This window comes from Schistocerca cancellata, chromosome 2 (assembly GCF_023864275.1).
Source record: "Schistocerca cancellata isolate TAMUIC-IGC-003103 chromosome 2, iqSchCanc2.1, whole genome shotgun sequence".
NCBI lineage: Eukaryota > Metazoa > Arthropoda > Insecta > Orthoptera > Acrididae > Schistocerca > Schistocerca cancellata.
Window position 1 is genome coordinate 313,255,898 of NC_064627.1, and position 22,090 is coordinate 313,277,987.

Here is a 22,090-nt window from a genome sequence, read left to right on the forward strand (position 1 = left end):
CTCAAAAGGGATGGACATCTCTAAAAAGGTCAATCAAGAACTAGGAGAGGAAACTGTAGGTATAAGGAAGGTAGCTGCGAAGAAACCATGGGTAACAGAAATACTTCAGTTGATCAATGAAAGACGAGAATTCAGGAATACAGAAATACAAGTCGCTTAGGAATTAGTAAATAAATAGGACACGCAGGGAATCTAAGGCGACCTGGGTACATGAAAAGTGTGAAGAAATGGAAAAGGAAATGTCTGTCAGAAGGACTGACTCAGCGTACGCAAAAGTCAAAACAAACTCCTGAGAAATTAGTATCAAGGGTGGTAACATTAAGAGTGCAATGGCAAATTCCATCTTTAAATGCAGAGGAGAGAGAGGTTAGGTGGAACTAGTACAGTGAAGGAATACTTGTCTGATGTGATACAAGAAGAAACAAGAATCGATTAGGAAGAGATAGGGCATCCAGTATTAGAATCAGATTTTAAAAGCGCATTGGAAGATTTCAGATCATGTAAGGCAGAAGGTATGGCTAACATTCCATCAGAATTTCTAAAATCATTGGGGGAAGTGGAAAAAGAACGGAAAATAAAATTGAGGATCTGTTAGATGACGATCAGCTTGGCCTCGCGAAAGGTAAAGGCATGAGAGAGGCAATTCTGACGCTGCGGTTGGTAATGAAAGCGAGACTAAAGAAAAATCAAGAAACCTTCATTGGATTTGACGACCTGGAAAAAGCGTTGCGCAATGTCGAATGGTGCAAGACGTGCGAAATTCTGTGAAAAACAGGGATAAGCTTGAGGGAAAGACGGGTAATGTACAACATGTATAAGAACCAAGGAGGAATAATAACACCGAACGACCAAGAACGAAGCTCTCGCATTGAAAAGGGTGTAAGACAAGGGCCTTAGTCTTTCGCTGCTACAGTTCAAATTATACACCGAAGAAGCAATGACGGATATAAAAGAAAGGATCAAGATTGTAGTTAACATTCAGGGTGAAAGGACACCAACGATAAGATTCACTGCCATCCTCAGTGAAAATGAAGAAGAAATACAGGAGCTGTTGAACGGGAAAGCAGTCTAACGAGTAGAGAATATGGGTTGAGAGTAAACCGAAAAAAGGGGAAAGTAATGAGAATTAGCAGAAATGACAATAACGAGAAACTTAACATCAGAATTGGGGATCATGGAGTAGACAAACTTAAGTAATTCTGCTATGGACGGTGCAAGGAGAGCACAAAAAGCAGTCTAGCATTCCTGGCCAAAAGAAGTCTACCAGTTTCAAACATGGTAGTCCTTAATTTGAAGAAGAAATTTCTGAAAATATGCGTTTTGATCACAGGATTGTATGGTAGTGAAACATGGCCTGTGGAAAAACTGGATGAGAAAAGAACAGAAGCACTTAAGATGTTGAAAATTAAGTGAACTGATTAGGTAAGGAATGAAGAGGTTCTGGGCATAATCGAATATATGGAAAACACTGGCAAAAATAAGGGACAGGATGATAGTACATCTGTTAAGACATCAGGGAATAACTTTCATGATTCTAGAGGGAGCTGTAGACGGTTCTAACTGTGTAGGAAGACAGAGGCTGGAATACATCCAGCAAACAATTGAGAACGTAGGTTCCTGTGCTACTCTGAGATGAAGAGGTTGGAGCAGGGAGGAATTCGTGGCGGGCGGCATTAAACCAGTCAGAAGACTGATGACTCAAATAAATCCTCTCATAGTTCGGCTAAACAGTAGGGTACAGTGAGAAAAGGGTGGATTGTTAATCATACCTGTAGTCTCTGTATTTTTTTTTTCGGTTCCAATATGTTGTGTTAATTTTACGACAGCGTTGATTCTAATGCTTTAAATAGTTCTCTTTGCTACCTCTCGTCTTCCAGCTGAAATTACACTACTGGCCATTGAAATTGCTACACTAAGAAGAAATGCAGATCATAAACGGATATTCATTGGATAAATATATTATACTAGAACTGACATGTGATTGCATTTTCATGCAATTTGGGTTCATAGATCCTGAGAAATCAGTACCCAGAACAACCACCTCAGGCCGTAATAACCGCCTTGATTTGCCTGAGCATTGAGTCAAACAGAGCTTGGATGGCGTGTACAGGTACAGCTGCCCATGCAGCTTCAACACGATACCACAGTTTATCAAGAGTAGTGACCGGCGTATTCTCACGAGCCAGTTGCTCGGCAGCCATTGACCAGACGTTTCCAATTGGTGAGAGATCTGGAGAATGTGCTGGCCAGGGCAGCAGTCGAACATTTTCTGTACCCTGAAAGGCCCGTACAGGACCTGCAACATGCGGTCGTGCACTATCCTGCTGAAATGTAGCGTTTCGCAGGGATCGAATGAAGGGTAGAGCCACGGGTCGTAACACATCTGAAATGTAACGTCCACTGTTCAAAGTGCTGTCAATGCGAACAAGAGGTGAGCGAGACGTGTAACCAGTGGCACCCTATACCATCACGCCGGGTGATACGCCAGTATGGCGATGACGAATACACGCTTCCAATGTGCGTTCACCGCGATGTCGCCTAACACGGATGCGACCATCATGATGCTGTTAACAGAACCTGGATTCATCCGAAAAAATAGCGTTTTTCCATTCGTGCACCCAGGTTCGTCATTGACTACACCATCGCAGGCGCTCCTGTCTGTGATGCAGCGTCAAGGGTAACTGCAACCATGGTCTCCGAGCTGATAGTCCATGCTGCTGCAAACGTCGTCGAACTGTTCGTGCAGATGGTTGTTGTCTTGCAAACGTCCCCATCTGTTGACTCACGGATCGAGACGTGGCTGCACGATTCGTTGCAGCCATGCGGATAAGATGCCTGTCATCTGGACTGCTATTGATACGAGGCCGTTGGGATCCAGCACGGCGTTCCGTATTGCCCTCCTGAACCCACCGATTCCATATTCTGCTAATAGTCATTGTATCTCGACCAAAGCGAGCAGCTATGTCGCGATACGATAAACCGCAATCGCGATAGGCTGCAATCCGACTTTTATCAAAGTCGGAAACGTGATGGTACACAATTCTCCTCCTTACACGAGGCATCACAACAACGTATCACCAGGCAACGCTGGTCAACTGCTGCTTGTGTATGAGAAATCGGTTGGAAACTTTCCTCATGTCAGCACGTTGTAGGTGTCGCCACCGGCGCCAACCTTGTGTGAATGCTCTGAAAAGCTAATCAATTGCATATCACAGCATCTTCTTTCTGTCATTTAAATTTCGCGTTTGTAGCACGTCATCTACGTGGAGTAGCAATTTTAATGGCCAGTAGTGTACATCCTTTCGTCAGGGCGTGAATAATCACATGAAGAACATATACAACATAAATAATTTTATAGAGGCCAGATGAGTAAAAATAAATAATATAAATTCAACGATTATGGTTCGTAACATCAATTTTAAAAAAAGGTAGCTCTACTGGACAGAAAGAGAGAGGGAGAATCAATATTTTCTTATGATAAATACGATTTTGGGATGCATTTAGCATCCACTCCTGAAATGTGGGCCGCTTTTGACGATAATAATGTTATCGAAAAAGGAGAAAGGATTATTACAGTTTAACTTCTCGTCAGGGTCAAGAGTATTAGGCATGGGGCACAAGTCCAGTTGGAGAAAGTCGCGGCCTGTTAAAGGAATCATCCCTGCATTTGCCTGAAGTGAAAGATAGAAAATATGGAAAATCTGAAGTAGAATAAATAGTAAGGGATTTATACGCCACTCCTCGAGGATGCGTGTCTAGAGTTAAAAGTTGTCTGCTTAATCTTATTTTAGTGAAAGTGGATCTGTAATGCTGATTGTGTTTGTAATGTCCAATTGTCTGTAGATGCTGAACTATAGGCTTCCTGTTTTGAATGGTGCACATACCAGAGCTTACAGCTGATAGTGGGCATAACGCTGATTATTGGTGACAAAATTCAGTTGTGAGTATGCATAGAAAAATAACTGAGAGAATTCTTAGAATATCGATCCCTGTCTGAAACTTATTGTTATCACAACGTATGAGTATGAACTTTTTTAATGAAGAACTAATAATTTTGAAACTAAAATTGGTCCCTGTGAAAAGCAATTAAAGAAAGAAAGTCTTTTCTACACTATTTTGCTTACCTGGATCGCACTGGATAGCTCTGTGCAAACTGCTCTCGTAGCTATATCTAGGTACTGAGATACACAAAGGTGGAATGCGTTCTCTAAAAACATTGCTACCATTCTTGACTCATAATTTCTGATAACGGTTTTACATAAATTTGAAAATTAATTGACTCTTGGGATGCGGAAAATGACTCTGGGGTTAAATGAACTCAATAGCAATCTCACATCATTTCACTTAATAACTATTACCGAAACTTCAAGAGTATTTTAGCTTTTTCTGAGATCGCGTGACTATAATCCAGTACTTATAAAAGTTAAACTTTACATATATAATCTTTTCTTAAACAAAACTCCGAAATCTAATTCTCAAATCCATTTCTCTCACAATTATCGATAAATCCTTAAAAAAGTTAAAAACAAAAATATTTCCGATCTAGCTGTCTGACGAACCAAGAATGCTGCATTACCAACTGCTGTAGCAAATAAAGCAAACTATAATCCATTCTTCACAAAGAGTATAATCGTACCAATTTCCCTCCACAATAAATCTTCCATTAATCCATAATTCTCAAAAATCCCATCTTTGCTGCTTAATACGACACAACCAAAACTCGACTGTTCAGATCTAACACCAAAGCTCAACTGTCTGTCCCCTCTCCTCTCTTCGGTATCAACAGATAAATGCGGCGAATCTTTTCGCTGAGCAAAAACCACCTATAAATCATCCCTGTGTAGCGCAGCTTCTCGGCCGAGGCTGCACGCGCATGTAGCGCAGCTTCTCGGCCGAGGCTGCACGCGCATGTCGGAACAATCCAAACCTTACGAGCACGATTCCAGCTATCCAAAACATGAAAAGTTCCAGATATCCAGAACAAGAAAATTCCCACGAAAGTTTGCATACACACCTCTCAGAGTCAAAATTTCTCTGTTAACCCCCTTCCGTAGCCAAGGTTGCTAACGCACATATTAAGGTATGTTGCACAATTCGGAGGCAGTCGGTTCGAAATCTGGTGGTGGGAAAAATATTCATCGCCAATGATTGGTCAGTGACAAGAGCAGAATTACTGACGTCATACATTAGCACAATGTTCTGGGATAATTGCAAAACTCTCTTCCATGTCTCATAGAGTGAGGGCATGTGACACTGTTAATGTCACTGTTACTGTTGTGTAGGCTGTGTACGGGAATTCAGGGTCCCTCTTCTCTCGACCTTAACACCGTCACCAGTTACAATAATACAGTATTTAAAACAATGCTATACAACACTATACACGCATTCATCTCACTCACCCAGACGAGGAAGAGTTCTGTTCTGCTCGTCGTACCACCTAAGAAGGCTTTTAACAGGCTGTCAGCAGCCATACATATAAATAAATAACCTCACACCGTAAGTATTAAAACAGTTGTTGTGAAGTACGATATGCTGCATTATTCTAACGGTATTACATGATGTAGAGACTGCACTTCATCAAAATCATTTATGGACAATCTTTCGGTAACGCTATGGCAAAAGTTTAAATGCTCAACAAACTATAGTGGCATGGGTGGCGAGAGGGGCGTCGTTTTTCAGGGACAGGATTACTGCTCAACTTTCGAGAGCGTATGTTATGAGTTGGCCAACATATTACTTCCTCCCACACATATAACGCTAAATGACCGCGACGAGAAATCAGAGGTCATACTGTGACATATCGACACTCGCTCTTGCCACTCAAGACTCCCGAGTGAAACAGTTAAAGGTGGGCATGGGGGGGGGGGGGGTTTCTGTCTGACCTCTGCACATCTGCGGTGCAGTAATACGATCAGTATAAGTAAGTGCTATAAACGGATTTTCAGTCTGATAATGAATGACTACAATAGTCTTAGAATTATCATATGCAGGTTAGTGTGTGGTATACTTACTTTTTTGTGACAAGTTTGTTGTTGCTTCTTAAATGCAATTACGTTCAAGAATTTTCGACATATTCCAACATCCATGAAAACGATTTCACTTAGAATTTGGGAAAGGAATATCAGTATACCTTAAAAATTGTCGATTCTTATAAAAAATTCTTTATTAGTCACAAGTGCAAAAAATATTTATTGATCACCAGTTCTCACTAAAATAGTCAGTCATCTTCAGATCAATAACGCAAACATTTCTGTGTCTAATCACCAGACCGGTGGGAGACACATTGTTATCAACATAATACATATTTGAGCAAAACAGCATTACTAGCCCAACCTTTTCGTACATGTACAGTTCGATGAACATTTACATAAGTACTACCCAACTACATGAGATCGTCGTGAACATTCCACAATAGCGTTGTATTGCCTAGTTCCACATATGAAGAATATTTCCCACAAACTGTAGGACAAATTTACAACTGTCACGCTAATCACAAAGTAGGGGATAAATTTACCCCTGTCACTTATCATAAGTGAAAGTACAAAGTAATATGCCCCTGTCACTAGGTAAATGTTATCTGGGATATCTGTCTAATTACAATTATTACTACTAAGTTCTCTATGCATCATATAATATTTCGTATAATTATTCTTCTGCTTCAGTTTATGTATTGTAACTGTAATGCCACCTGGTGGGCCGTTGTTTTCCTGTTAGCTCAAGCATGTAACATCATTGAGTGTTCTTTCTGTTCTTCACTAGCGTTGCGTGACAGAGGTAAATTTGCACGCTAGTTTATGATAAGCACACTTCATATGTGAATACTAGCCAGTACAATGCTACTGTACAATGTTTATGATCATCTCATATATTTTGGTGGTGCTTACATAAAGGCTCATCAAACTGCACTTTTCTTGTCTAGTCTGACAGTTCAGTGTCTGTGTCAAACGCGTAACAGTGTTAGTTAAATACGCAGTACGCCACTGGTTGACCAACGATTACACGTGCATGATATCATAAATGTAACATGCCCTGTGTGCACTGATTATTTTTTGATAGAGAGTACTGTGCGATATCCATGTACGTATTCAAGAGTTTTTGGCTTTGTATCTATCCAGTGCGAAAAAGTCATAGAGGACTGTGTCAACGGGATATAAAATGTCAGATGAATACATGTGAAATGGCACTTGCTAGATGTTTCCAAAGATATACGTAAGATACAAAAGGAAGCGATGCATTTCAGCAGAGATGCTGTTAGATGAGAAATATGTGATTGTCACTTTTTTTTAAAGTGTCTTGATGAAGAGAGAACACGAACATTTTTATTGCCCTTCCTGTTGCAACTGGTTTGTTAATAATCTTGGATTTTGGGTTATTATACATAATGTGAAGAAAATTGCAATGCCTGTCTATTTATTTGACAAGCAGTTCATCTCTCCGCATAGAAGTATGAGTTCCTTTCATTAGGCGACGCGGACAACAATTAGTAACTTCTATGGCGGCTGCATTCAAGACGACCATCGCAACAGAAAGAAGAGGTGAACTTTCCCACTGAAAAGAAAATACAACTGAAAACATTTACTATTAAGTTTCCTAGAAAGTTTATTTCATATATGTTTGACAGCATTTGTTGGGCAACCGGCCATAAAAGCATTTAGTTAAATTCAGTTTATGACTTCACAGTTAAAGATCAGGAAACATTCCCAATTCAAAACCTCCAATTCACTATCCAGCCAGTACTACAAAAACAGAATATCATACACATGTTAATTGGATGGAAAAGGAATAGTCAAGAGCAAAGAGGTAAATAAAAGATCTCTGGTGAGGCTGAAATCAAATTACATCGACTACTTATTTCATTAATCTGTCAACCAGGTTTCAGTCACGACGCTACGGGTTTAATAGTAATGTTGGATGCTGGGAGGAACCTGCTACACTGTCAACACTATTCCACCCCCTCTGCTACGAGAACTTCCAGCTTCACTATTCGGGCCAGATTTTGCTACCTTATTTGGTCCTGTGAATTAAATCTTAAATTAAGTTTAAAAACTTAATATCAAAAGCTAAACACATCAATAAACAGAGTAACAAAAAATATCGTAAGGAATAATTCATATTTTAGATGAAACTATGAAATAATGTTTGCGACTTTTACTAATAAGGCGTCCATATTCTTGAAGGGTTTCCTTACTTTTTTTTTTTTTTTTGGTCATCAGTCTACTGACTGGTTTGATGCGGCCTGCCATGAATTCCTTTCCTGTGCTAACCTCTTCATCTCAGAGTAGCACTTGCAACCTACGTCCTCAATTATTTGCTTGACGTATTCCAATCTCTGTCCTCCTCTACAGTTTTTGACATCTACAGCTCCCTCTAGTACCATGGAAGTCATTCCCTCATGTCTTAGCAGATGTCCTATCATCCTGTCCCTTCTCCTTATCAGTGTTTTCCACATATTCCTTTCCTCTCCGATTCTGCGTAGAACCTCCTCATTCCTTACCTTATCAGTCCACCTAATTTTCAACATTCGTCTATAGCACCACATCTCAAATGCTTCGAGTCTCTTCTGTTCCGGTTTTCCCACAGTCCATGTTTCACTACCATACAATGCTTTACTCCAGACGTACGTCCTCAGAAATTTCTTCCTCAAATTAAGGCCGGTATTTTATATTAGTAGGCTTCTCTTGGCCAGAAATGCCTTTTTTTCCATAGCGAGTCTGCTTTTGATGTCCTCCTTGCTCCGTCCGTCATTGGTTATTTTACTGCCTAGGTAGCAGGATTCCTTAACTTCATTGACTTCGTGACCATCAATCCTGATGTTAAGTTTCTCGCTGTTCGCATTTCTACTACTTCTCATTACCTTCGTCTTTCTCCGATTTACTCTCAAACCATACTCTGTACTCATTAGACTGTTCATTCCGTTCAGCGGATCATTTAATTCTTCTTCACTTTCACTCAGGATAGCAATGTCATCAGCGAATCGTATCATTGATATCCTTTCACCTTGTATTTTAATTCCACTGCTGAACCTTTCTTTTATTTCCATCATTGCTTCCTCGATGTACAGATTGAAGAGTAGGGGCGAAAGGCTACAGCCTTGTCTTACACCCTTCTTAATACGAGCACTTCGTTCTTGATCGTCCACTCTTACTATTCCCTCTTGGTTGTTGTACATATTGTATATGACCCGTCTCTCCCTATAGCTTACCCCTACTTTTATCAGAATCTCGAACAGCTTGCACCATTTTATATTTTCGAACGCTTTTTCCAGGTCGACAAATCCTATGAAAGTGTCTTGATTTTTCTTTAGCCTTGCTTCCATTACTAGCCGTAACGTCAGAATTGCCTCTCTCATCCCTTTACTTTTCCTAAAGCCAAACTGATCGTCACCTAGCGCATTCTCAATTTTCTTTTCCATTCTTCTGTATATTATTCTTGTAAGCAACTTCGATGCATGAGCTGTTAAGCTGATTGTGCGATAATTCTCGCACCTGTCAGCTCTTGCCGTCTTCGGAATTGTGTGGATGATGCTTTTCCCAAAGTCAGATGGTATATCGCCAGACTCATATGTTCTACACACCAACGTTTTGTTGCCATTTCCCCCAATGATTTTAGAAATTCTGATGGAATGTTATTTATCCCTTCTGCCTTATTTGACCATAAGTCCTCCAAAGCTCTTTTAAATTCCGATTCTAATACTGGATCCCCTATCTCTTCTAAATCGACTCCTGTTTCTTCTTCTATCACATCAGACAAATCTTCACCCTCATACAGGCTTTCAATGTATTCTTTCCACCTATCTGCTCTCTCCTCTGCATTTAACAGTGGAATTCGCGTTGCGCTCTTAATGTTACCACCTTTGCTTTTAATGTCACCAAAGGTTGTTTTGACTTTCCTGTATGCTGAGTCTGTCCTTCCGACAGTCATATCTTTTTCGATGTCTTCACATTTTTCCTGCAGCCATTTCGTATTAGCTTCCCTGCAATTCCTATTTATTTCATTCCTCAGCAACTTGTATTTCTGTATTCCTCATTTTCCCGGAACATGTTTGTACTTTCTCCTTTCATCAATCAACTGAAGTATTTCTTCTGTTAGCCATGGTTTCTTCGCAGCTACCTTCTTTATACCTATGTTTTCCTTCCCAACTTCTGTGATGGCCCTTTTTAGAGCTGTCCATTCCTCTTCAACTGTACTGCCTACTGCGCTATTCCTTATTGCTGTATCTATAGCGTTAGAGAACTTAAAACGTATCTCGTCATTCCTTAGTACTTCCGTATCCCACTTCTTTGCGTATTGATTCTTCCTGACTAATGTCTTGAACTTCAGCCTACTCTTCATCACTACTATATTGTGATCTGAGTCTATATCTGCTCCTGGGTACGCCCTAGAATCCAGTATCTGATTTCGGAATCTCTGTCTGACCATGATGTAATCTAATTGAAAGCTTCCCGTATCTCCCGGCCTTTTCCAAGTATACCTCCTCCTCTTGTGATTCTTGAACAGGGTATTCGCTATTACTAGCTGAAACTTGTTACAGAACTCAATTAGTCTTTCTCCTCTTTCATTCCTTGTCCCAAGCCCATATTCTCCTGTAACCTCTTCTTCTACTCCTTCCCCTACAAATGCATTCCAGTCGCCCATGACTATTAGATTTTCGTCCCCCATTACATACTGCATTACCCTTTCAATATCCTCATACACTTTCTTTATCTGTTCGTCTTCAGCTTGCGACGTCGGCATTTATACCTGAACTATCGTTGTCGGTGTTGGTCTGCTGTCGATTCTGATTAGAACATCCCGGTCACTGAACTGTTCACAGTAACACACCCTCTGCCCTACCTTCCTATTCATAACGAATCCTACACCTGTTATACCATTTTTTGCTGCTGTTGATATTACCCGATACTCATCTGACCAGAAATCCTTGTCTTCCTTCCACTTCACTTCACTGACCCCTACTATATCTAGACTGAGCCTTTGTATTTCCCTTTTCAGATTTTCTAGTTTCCCTACCACGTTCAAGCTTCTGACATTCCACGCCCCGACTCGTAGAACGTTATCCTTTCGTTGATTATTCAATCTTTTTCTCATGGTAACCTCCCCCTTGGCAGTCCCATCCCGGCGATCCGGATGGGGGACTATTCCGGAATCTTTTGCCAATGGAGAGTTCATCATGACACTTCTTCAAATACAGGCCACATGTCCTGTGTATACACGTTACGTGTCTTTAATGCAGTGGTTTCCATTGCCTTCTGCATCCTCATGTCGTTCATCATTGCTAATTCTTCCGCCTTTAGGGGCAATTTCCCACCCCTAGGACAAGAGAGTGCCCTGAACCTCTATCCGCTCCTCCGCCCTCTTTGACAAGGCCGTTGGCAGAATGAGGCTGACTTGTTATGCCGGAAGTCTTCGGCCGCCAATGCTGATTATTTATCAAAATATAGGCAGTGGCGGGGATCGAACACGGGACCGAAGACGTTTTGATTATGAATTGAAGACGCTACCCCTAGACCACGGGTACTATGCTTTGGATATATTTTAAGGTTTCATCACTATGGATAAAAACGTACACGTTCAGAAGATAACACCTTTACATTTTAAAAAATTCACACAAACGAAATTGTACATTTTATTCGCTTCACACCTTGTCTCGGTAATAATCGCTGGTTTTTTTTTATTTTTTTTTACAAGTGAAGGGGCTGGCTATGTGCTCCTCGAGTCAGATGACAAACGTCGAATCAGTATTCATACTCCTCCCAAACCTTGTGCAATATGTCGATGTAGTGATGGACTGTTACGCAGCTGCTTTCGCTGCCGAAACTGTGTTAATGGTTGTGGAAGATGTGAGATAAACACTACGTTTTTCACACAACCCCATAAAAAATCACAAATGGTTGAAGTTCGGGCCGGCCGGTGTGGCCGTGCGGTTCTAAGCGCTTCAGTTTGGAACCGCGTGACCGCTACGGTCGCAGGTTCGAATCCTGCCTCGGGCATGGATGTGTGTGATGTCCTTAGGTTAGTTAGGTTTAAGTAGTTCTAAGTTCTAGGGGACTGATGACCTCAGTAGTTAAGTCCCATAGTGCTCAGAGCCATTTGAACCATTTTTGAAGTTCGTGGCGGCCATCTACACCACACGTCATCATCAGCTGCTGCACAGTAGAACCATCGTTCTGCCAGATGTGTGTTTAGCTGTTTCGGTGGGAGTGAAAAGGAGAACCATCTTATTGCAAGATGAGGTTTTCGGAGTCTTCTTGCAACTGGGACAGAAGCCACAAAGAAACATATCTGTGACAGATTTTTTCCATGAAAACGAAAGAGCCGTATATCTTATCCCTCGACACTGCGCGGAGCACATTAACCTTAGGCAAATCTCGTTCATATTCGATGGAGAAATGGAGGTTTTCTCTTCCCCAGAAATGAATAGTGTGCCGATTAATGTTTCCATTGGCGTGAAACGTCGTTTCGTCATTAAAAGCTAACTTCGTTGACGTGTTACTGCCATTGTCCATCCTTGCCAACATCTCAGGGCAGAAATCTGATCAAGCTGCATAATCTCCTGGAATGGTTGCTTCGACGAAACCCAATCTGTATCTTCCCTAGTCGAAGCGCTTACTCAGAAGTTTGTAAACGGTTATTTGTGAGAACTGAAGTTCACCACTTGCTCGACATGTTGATTTCTGTGGGCTTCGCTAGAATACTGCTTGAACGCGATAAAAATTTTGTTCCGAAACAGGAGGCCGACCAGGACTTTTGCTTCTGTTGCAACTGTCTGCAATAAACATAAATGGATACTCTGAAGGATTTCTCTTGATGAAAGTGCGTGCGAAACGCTCGTTGAATACGTTACCCTCTTCGCTAAGTGAAGGACACATGAGGTCTTCTGTTGTGACGTAGTTGGCGTTTTTGACACAAGCATTCTCTGGCGGTGGCAGCCACCAACAAAATAATGCACCCATTCGCAAAACAAACTTCCAGAGATATGCAATTAGCAGGTTAAGGTTCAGAGCGAGAAAGCTGTAACTTTTTGTTTGTATGAGTTTTTGGAAGTGTAAAGTTCCTCTGTGCTCATCCTGTTTATGTAATCCAGTGTTACCTAACCGTAGTGGTACCAGAAGTACCCTCCGTCACACACCATAAGCTGACTTATGGAATATACCTAAGGTGTTTCAGTACAGCGGTTCGGGAGAAACAGAGTACATTTAGGTGATGGAAAATCACATAGCGATGCATGGTCGGAAACGTTTTCCTGGCGCGGTAGTCACGACACAGAACACTAGAAAGGAAGTCACGAACAGGGTGAGAAAACTTGTTTATTATGCTTGTTACAGCAGAAACCAAGAAATATGGACAAAAACAGACAACGGTCGTCATCAAAGAAGGAGTTAGAAATTGGAAGACTGTGCGCCGAAGACGTGAGGCATGCATCCGGGATTGTAATTTCGAACACCTTCTTTGATGACGATCGTCGTCGTCTGTTTTTATTCTCATTTCTTGGTTTCTGCTGCACGAAGCATAATAAACATTTTTCCTCACGGTGTACGTGTCCTTCCTCTCTTGTCTTCTCTGTCGTCACTATCACGCCAGGAAAGCGTTTTCGATCATGCATTGCTACGTGACTTTCCATCGTCTAGGTGTACTCCATCTCTCCTGAAAGTTTGTAACTTCTGTGCTAAAACACCCTGTATGTTCATGTAAATATATACACTCATGCTCCTAAATTAAGGATAATTGCAGAATGTGGCGCCACACAACGTGGCACCACACAAAACTGGCGCTAATAGTATAGGCACATAGGGAACACACAAGACAAAGATCTGTAAGTCCACGGTATTGGTGATAAGTTGAAAAAACCGTCCCAAAACACATGTGCTACAAAATGCCACTGTTTCCTGCGCATGTACCCCGACATCAATATGGGATATGATCACCGTGCACATGTACACAGGGCACACAACGGGTTGGCATACTCTGGATCAGGTGGTCGTACAGCTGCTGAGGTATAGCCTCCTATTCTTGCACCATTGCCTGTCGGAGCTCCTGAAGTGTCGTAGGGGTTTGAAGACGTGCAGCGATACGTCGACCGAGAGCATCCCAGACGTGCTCGGTGGGGTTTAGGTCTGGAGAACAGGCAGGCCACTCCATCTTCTGTTTCAAGGTACTCCTCCACCGCCGGCCGGAGTGGCCGAGCGGTTCTAGGCGCTACAGTCCGAAACCACGCGACTGCTACGGTCGCAGGTCCGAATCCTGCCTCGGGCTTGGATGTTTGTGATGTCCTTAGGTTAGTTATGTTTACTTAGTACTAAGTCTAGGGTCCTGATGACCTCAGATGTTAAGTCCCATAGTGCTTAGAGACATTTGAACCATTTTGAACCACTGTTCCTATGACAATGTACTGTGTTCTTGACACCAGGCTTTACGGGCTCTCCTGTGACCAGGAGTCAGTGGAATGCACCTTGCAGGTCTCCGGGCGAATAAACCGTGTCCGTTCAGTCGTCTGTAGACTGTTTGTCTGGAGACAACTGTTCCAGTGGCTGCGGTAAGGTCCCGAGCAAGGTTACCTGCAGTACTCCGTGGCCGTCTGCGGGCGCTGATGGTGAGATATCGGTCTTCTTGTGGTGTTGTACACTGTGGACGTCCCGTACTGTAGCGCCTGGACGCGTTTCCTATCTGCTGGAATCGTTGTCATAATCTTGAGATCACACTTTGTGGCACACGGAGGGCCCGTGCTACGACCTGCTGTGTCTGACCAGCCTCCCGTCGCCCTCGTATTCTATCCCTCATAACGTCATCAATATGTGTTCTTTGAGCCATTTCAACACACAGTCACCATTAGTACATCTGCAAACGTCTGCTCACTTACTCGCTGTACCGTACTCTGACATGCACCAACACATCTCTGCATATGTGGACTGCTCCCAGCGCCACCGTGCGACGACCGCAGGTCAGATGCACCGTATGGTCATACCCCGAGGTGATTTAAACCCGCAAACCGCCCACTAGAGTGTTGTTTCACCATGTATCAGCATTATCCTTAATTTATGAGCATGAGTGTAGATAAGATGTTCGTAACCTGATGTGCTGATTCTCTTTTTCTTTTCCAGTTGATCGGTGTGATATCGGTGTTCTTCATTTGTGTTTCGATCGTGTCGTTCTGCCTCAAGACTCACCCGGACATGCGAGTGCCGTTCCTGGTAAACCGCACAGTGTCGACCCCAGACAATGCCACCACGTGGGTGCTGTACAAAACTAAGACGAAGGCGCACGACGCCTTCGACTACATAGAGTGCGTGTGCAACGCGTGGTTTACTTTAGAATTTTTTATCCGTTTTATCGCGTCGCCCAACCGTCTGGACTTCATAAAGGCGTCCGTCAACATCATCGACTACGTAGCGACTCTCAGTTTCTACATCGACCTAACGCTGAACCACGTCGCCTCGGACCTGCGCAACGCGGACATCCTCGAGTTCTTCAGCATTATCCGCATCATGCGGCTGTTCAAGCTGACGCGACACTCGTCCGGCCTCAAGATCCTCATCCAGACGTTCCGGGCGTCGGCCAAGGAGCTGACGCTGCTCGTCTTCTTCCTGGTGCTCGGCATCGTCATCTTCGCGAGCCTCGTCTACTATGCGGAGAGGATACAGACCAACCCGGAGAACGACTTCAGGAGCATCCCGCTGGGCCTGTGGTGGGCGCTCGAGACGATGACGACCGTCGGCTACGGCGACATGGTGCCCAAGACGTACGTGGGCATGTTCGTGGGAGCGCTGTGCGCCCTGGCCGGCGTGCTCACCATCGCCCTGCCGGTGCCAGTCATCGTCAGCAACTTCACCATGTACTACTCGCACACGCAGGCGAGGGCCAAGCTGCCCAAGAAGCGGCGGCGCGTGCTGCCCGTCGAGCAGCCCAGAGGCCCGCGTTACGCGACCGGCGCCGGTCCAGGGGTCGGGATGGCCTGTCCGCAGAACAGGCGCATGAACGCCATCAAGGCCAACCACCCCAAGGACGCGCTGGTGCCGTCCAAAATCGGTAAGTGCGCCTGCTGTCCGCCTCGCTTCCCGTTTCTTCTATTCACTGTGCGAAAAGACTTTTTTCTTTCTTGCAGTGCTTCTTGTGGTCTGTTTGTGTGTTGATACATACGAGTCCAAAGAGAAAATTTAGCATTTAGACACAAACAAGGCGTTCTTCCTAGGAAACGTCAGACGCATTTTCTCTGGTGTTCCGCTACACACTTGCAATGTCGATTTTGCAACCTGTAGCTGGAGTCAATCCAAACAAAACTGTTCATCAGTCTTTCAAGCGATGCCCCAGTGTCGACGGGAAACTTTAGTTTCCAGAATGAGATTTTCACTCTGCAGCGGAGTGTGTGCTGATATGATACTTCCTGGCAGATTAAAACTGTATGCCGGACCGAGACTCGAACTCGGGACCTTTGCCTTTCACGGACAAGTGCTCTACCAACTGAGCTACCCACCTTGCAGGAGAGCTTCTGCAAAGTTTGGAAGGTAGGAGACGAGGTACTGGCAGAAGTAAAGCTGTGAGGACGGGGCGTGAGTCGTGCTTGGGTAGCTCAGTTGGTAGAGCACTTGCCCACGAAAGGCAAAGGTCCCGAGTGCGAGTCTCGGTCCGACACTCAGTTTTAATCTGCCAGGAAGTTTCATATCAGCGCACACTCCGCTGCAGAGTGAAAATATCATTCTGGAAACATCCCCCAGGCTGTGGACTAGCCATGTCTCCGCAATATCCTTTCTTTCAGGAGTGCCAGTTCTGCAAGGTTCGCAGGAGAGCTTCTGCAAAGTTTGGAAGGTAGGAGACGAGGTACTGGCAGAAGTAAAGCTGTGAGGACGGGGCGTGAGTCGTGCTTGGGTAGCTCAGTTGGTAGAGCACTTACCCACGAAAGGCAATGGTCCCGAGTTCGAGTCTCGGTCCGGCACACAGTTTTAATCTGCCAGGAAGTTTCAACTTTAGTTTGTTTGCCATAAGAACAAAAATTATTTTAAAGCGGAGTTTTACGCACTCATTCGATACCGTAGTCCCAAAGTAGTCTAGAACGATACTTCTTTCATCTATATGTATTAAAAGGGACAGTAAGACACGAAGATGAACTAGTATTCCAGCAGCGCTAACTGCTACCGCCATGTAGCTGCGCTGCTCAGTTGCTGCTGGAGTATTAGTTATTCTTCATGCTTTACTGTCCCTGTTAACAGGTATCACTAAAACGAGTATCGCACTAGACTAATTTGGACCGCTCTATCAGATAGGCACGTAAAATTCCGCTTTAAAAATTAACTTTGTTCGTAATGGGAAACAAACCGAGGCTTTCGTCGGCAGTGGGCGTCACATGAAAGACGTGACGAACAGTAGGCATACTCATTTGGACTTTATCGGACGAAACATTAGAGAAAATGCATCAGGCGAATCTTAAAAGGGACACCCGATATAGATCAAAGTTCTCAGTTTTATAGTCAAGAGGCCGTGTTAGATACCGTAACATTTGAATGTGGTATTCATTCTTGTATCCGACAGTAATTCGGATTCCACACCAAACCTTAGAATGGACATAGAGTCTGATATACTGCAGTTAGTAAATGATAATAACTCCTCCCGGCTCCATAGAAGACGCAAGCAGAGGGTACATCGGGCGCAGTCTCAGTTTGAAAACGATCGCAGTCACATACTGCCACTTGACTGTAGCTCTCGAGAGCTTCGGATTGCGCCATTGGATAGTGGTCGACCATTGCTTTTTGTACAGTTCTCCCTCTTTCGGTATTCCCTCTGGGCAGATCTTGTTTTATTTTGGATTCGTTCCTAGTCACCGTTCACTATGTTCACTCAGTCCAGACTGCATTCCGAGTGATGCTGTTTTTTTATATATATATATATATATATATATACTAACCCTGAGTATGACAGTAAAGTGTGTACGATCTCATTACTGACACTCATAAGGTTCTGGAGAACCGTCGAGATATTGCAGATATCTCTGTACAGGTGATGGTTGTTGTTGTGGTCTTCAGTCCGAAGACTGGTTGGATGCTCTTACTCCATCCTGTGCAGACCTCTTCGTCTCAGAATAAATACTGCAACATACTTTGTTCTGAACCTGCTTATTCTGTTGGTCTTCCTCTACAACTGTCAGGCTCTCCCCTTCCCCCACACACTTCCCTCCAATACTAAATTGATGATTCCTTCATGTCTCAGAATGTGTCTTATCAACCAGTCCCATCTTTTGGTCAAGTTACTCCACAAATATAAGGATGATGATGATGAGGTCCCATACTCCGAGGAGCGTAGGAGACGATGCAGGAGACCCGCACCGACGTACTAGGCAAGGTCGTAGTGGAAGTGGTTTGCCATTGCCTTCCTACGACCGTAATGGGGATGAATGATGATGATGAAGACGACACAACGTCCAGTCATTTCGAGGCAGGAAAAATCCCTGACCCCGCCGGGAATCGAACCCAGGACCCCGCGCGCGGGAAGCGAAAACGCTACCGCAAGATCACGAGCTGCGGACAAATATAAGGAGCGGTCAAAAAATTTCCGTTCGAAGGCCGTAAAGTCGAGAATCGGTGTTCCAGTCAGGTAAAATAGCCGAGAACGTCGAGGCAATCATGCCACAGACGAAACAGGTTGAAGATATCCGTTTGGTAAAACACCGTGTCCGCACCCATTGCGGCGGTTTCCTTTCGAGGTCGATGCCATCTGGCAGGTGAATCCAGATCGGGAAGTGATCACTTGCGCGCAAGTCATCGACCACTTCCCATTGAGCACTGTTGGCAAGAGCTGGAGAGCAAAGCGAGAGATCAGTGGCATAGAAAGACCCAGTCACTGTGCAGAAGTGAATGCTCTGTCCTGCATTTATAGTTTGGGAGACGAGTCTTTGGTATTGACAGCTCGGTAGCGTCTTTCCGTTGCCTAGCGACCGCAGACAGGCAGCCAATGACGGCCTGACTTTGAGCGGGTAGCAAGGCCACGTTGCCGCTCTGAAACACGGTCGCGCGCGCTTATGAAACTTACCAGTGTCTCGCGTGCAGTGTCTCGTCGTTTGTCTGAAGTCGAATTCGCAGTTTATTTCGTTTTTGTTGTTTCTTTGTTTATGTTTCGTTGTAAACAATGTCTAGTGCGGGGGGTAGTACCAGCCCAACACAAGAAGTGAAACGGAGGAAGAAAAGTGTGCTACGCACCCAGGCCCGTGAATTCGTGTGCTCTGTGAGGGATTACTTTGAGAAAGAAAAGGACAAAGGTGGGCCCTTAATTCCTGTTGTTCATGTTGTGAAGAGAACTGCAGCAGCATTGGAAATAAGTAAGAACACTGTTGTAAAGATAGGGAAAGAACAGTTTAGTGTAGATTGTGACGAGAGTGGCACAACAAAGCTGCACATACCAGGAAAGAAGCGACCGAGAAATAAGCAGGTGACAGCTTTGGACGATTTTCAGAAAGACGCTATTCGTCGTCATATATACAGCTATTATAAGAGAAGGGAACATCCCACTCTATCTAAATTACTGGTGTCGCTTCAGAAAGACGATCTTTTTAAAGGGAGCAAATTTTCATTGCGTACAGTGTTGAAAGACATAGGCTTCAGCTATTCACTGTTTAACGGACGCAAAATATTAATGGAAAGGACAGATGTAGTTGCATGGCGGTGCAGATTTCTGCGCAGGATCATGGGTGTGGAATTCGAAAGTATAGTGTGGTTAGATGAAACTTGGGTCAATGCCAGCCATTCTTTACGTAGAGGCTGGAATGATGGAACGCCCGAGGGGACATGGCAGTGCCTGTTGGCAAAGGAGGGCGTATTATTGTCTTACATGCAGGAACATCGAAAGGTTTTGTGCCAAACTGCTTGAAAATGTTTCGGTCAAAAAAGACGGGAGATTACCATGAAGAAATGAACAGTGTAGTATTTCAAGAATGGTTCGAGACATCGCTTATGACGAATCTGACAAGTCCATCAGTGATTGTTATGGACAATGCGCCTTATCATTCTGTTGTTCACGATAAGGCACCAACCTTGGCAACAAAAAAAGACGATATCATTCAGTGGTTGAAACGGCGAAAAGTAGATTTCAGAGAAGATTTAAGGAAGGCGGAACTGCTCTAAATTGTGGCACAAAAGAAACCCCAATTTCCAACATATGTAATTGACGAGATTGCTAAAAGGCACGGGCATGAAATCGTTCGGCTTCCTCCATACCACTGTCACTTCAATGCAATTGAAGGAGTGTGGGCGCAGATAAAAAATTACATTGCTGCAAACAATAAAAAATTCACGATCTCTGAAGTGGAAACTCTCCTTCCAGCAGCTATCAATAAAGTGACAAGCGAGACGTGGGCTAAAATTGTAAACAGCACTGCAAGTGCCATCAGAGAGGCGGCCAAAACCGAAGGGGTTGTGGAAGAATGCATCGAAAATTTAATTATACATCTGGGAGAGAGCAGTGATAGTTCGAGTAGTGCTGAGGAAGACAATGTCAAATCATATTCTGACAGTGATGTGAGTGGTGTTTTTCCATTACAGTAACTACAACGTATTCAGGAATGTAAGGAGGGAGTTTGCTATCGATCTACAACCAGATCATCATATTGTGAGTACTTTCTTCAGATTATAACTCTTAATACACTGACCAATTATTCTGTAGCTTGTAGTAGAACAAATTAATAATGCTAATACTTAACAATGGAAACCAAAACTGCTAATGTTCAACAACTTACGAAAATAATTTTCATTTCAGTTGTGAAGTTTAACAAATAACTTTATTATGTTTCAGCATCTTAGATACTTGTACTAAATAGCTCTTATCAGTTTTCGAGTTAATATATTTCAAGCATCAACTTTAAATAAATTCACGCGTACCAATACGACTTGTATTTTGTCTCGCTTTTATTTCTGCTGCCAGAGAATGCGTGTAGCAGACAGGGCGCCGCGTGCTGTGAGCCACGTTCGGCAACAGCGCCGTCTGCCCGCCGGAACTGTCAGTACCAATCACTCGTCTCACGGACTATAGCTAGTATGCACAGGATGACAGGAGAAGCCTCTCAATTGCTCTACCCCTTGGGCAGATAGTTGCAGAGCCCCAAAGCACATTGTGGAGAGGATGAGGGAGCTGTGTAATAAGGTCGGTGAGGGCCTTTTCATCAAGTGAATCATGTGGGGGAAGTAAAGGGAACATATTGTCAATGGATAACGCACGTGCACGGATATAGCAACGGCTTGTAAAGTCGTTGTAAGTGACAGAGGCGAGGAGTGGTAGTCGATCCTGACGAAAATACCTACGCCTCCTCTAGCTCTCTCTCCACACATGTCGTCCTTTTCGTGGAGTGCGTAGTCTCTTATTTCAGGGGTGTTTGATCGATGGAAATAAGTCTCCTGGAGACACAGACACAGTGGTATATCCTGAGATACGAGACGATGTTCCTCCACATGCGTCCTGAACCCCTACAAGTATGAGAGCCATCCATGATAGGGGTAGTACCTTCATCCTGTCTTTCCGACGGGCTGGGGAGACTGTAGCAGGTAGAGGTGCAGTCGTGGGACGAGATGATTGCCCCACGCACACCTCATACTCTATCTGCTCTGGGGACAAGTCAAATGAAGCATCAGGTAAAATCACATCGACGTGGTCAGACGGTTTACTACTTGATTTTACCTGCTGTTGCAGCTTTATAGGAGCCTTTCATGGTTTTGTGGGCTTTGGTGGAGCCGACGTGGGAGTGGTAAGGGCCGTACTAGACTTCGGAACAGCCTCAGCTGTTGGAGGTGCCAGGGGCTCGCCCAAGTTGGCCACTGTACCTTTGTCTGCTGTTCGAGTAGAGGCTACAGGCTCTGAAACACTTGCTCCCTTGCAAGCGCACTGACACATGCAGGTGTTAGTGACAACACTCGCCACCTCCGTCTGCATAAAGGCATTCGCTTTTGGAGTAGGCTTCTGAACTATTGACGCAAAAGACGTAGCAAATGAGGGAAGCTGCATGGACTTGCAGATCTTTTTGGCTTCACCATAGGGGATACGCTTGGTTGCTTTTATTTCCTGTACTTTGCGTTCCTCTAAAAGGATCCAGCAGTCCCTACTCCAAACAGGGTGGTTCCCAGAG

At 43.9% G+C, this 22,090-nt stretch overlaps 1 protein-coding gene across 2 annotated transcripts in view; it reads left to right on the forward strand.

The window, feature by feature from the left end:
- The window catches only part of LOC126145286 (potassium voltage-gated channel protein Shaw-like), a 451,068-nt gene that overhangs the window by 395,285 nt on the left and 33,693 nt on the right, over nt 1-22,090 (forward strand). For both annotated transcript variants that reach the window (XM_049915547.1, XM_049915548.1), the window contains exon 4: nt 15,096-16,020. In XM_049915547.1, coding sequence (XP_049771504.1) covers nt 15,096-16,020 — 925 coding nt within the window. The remainder of the gene's footprint in view (nt 1-15,095; nt 16,021-22,090) is intronic.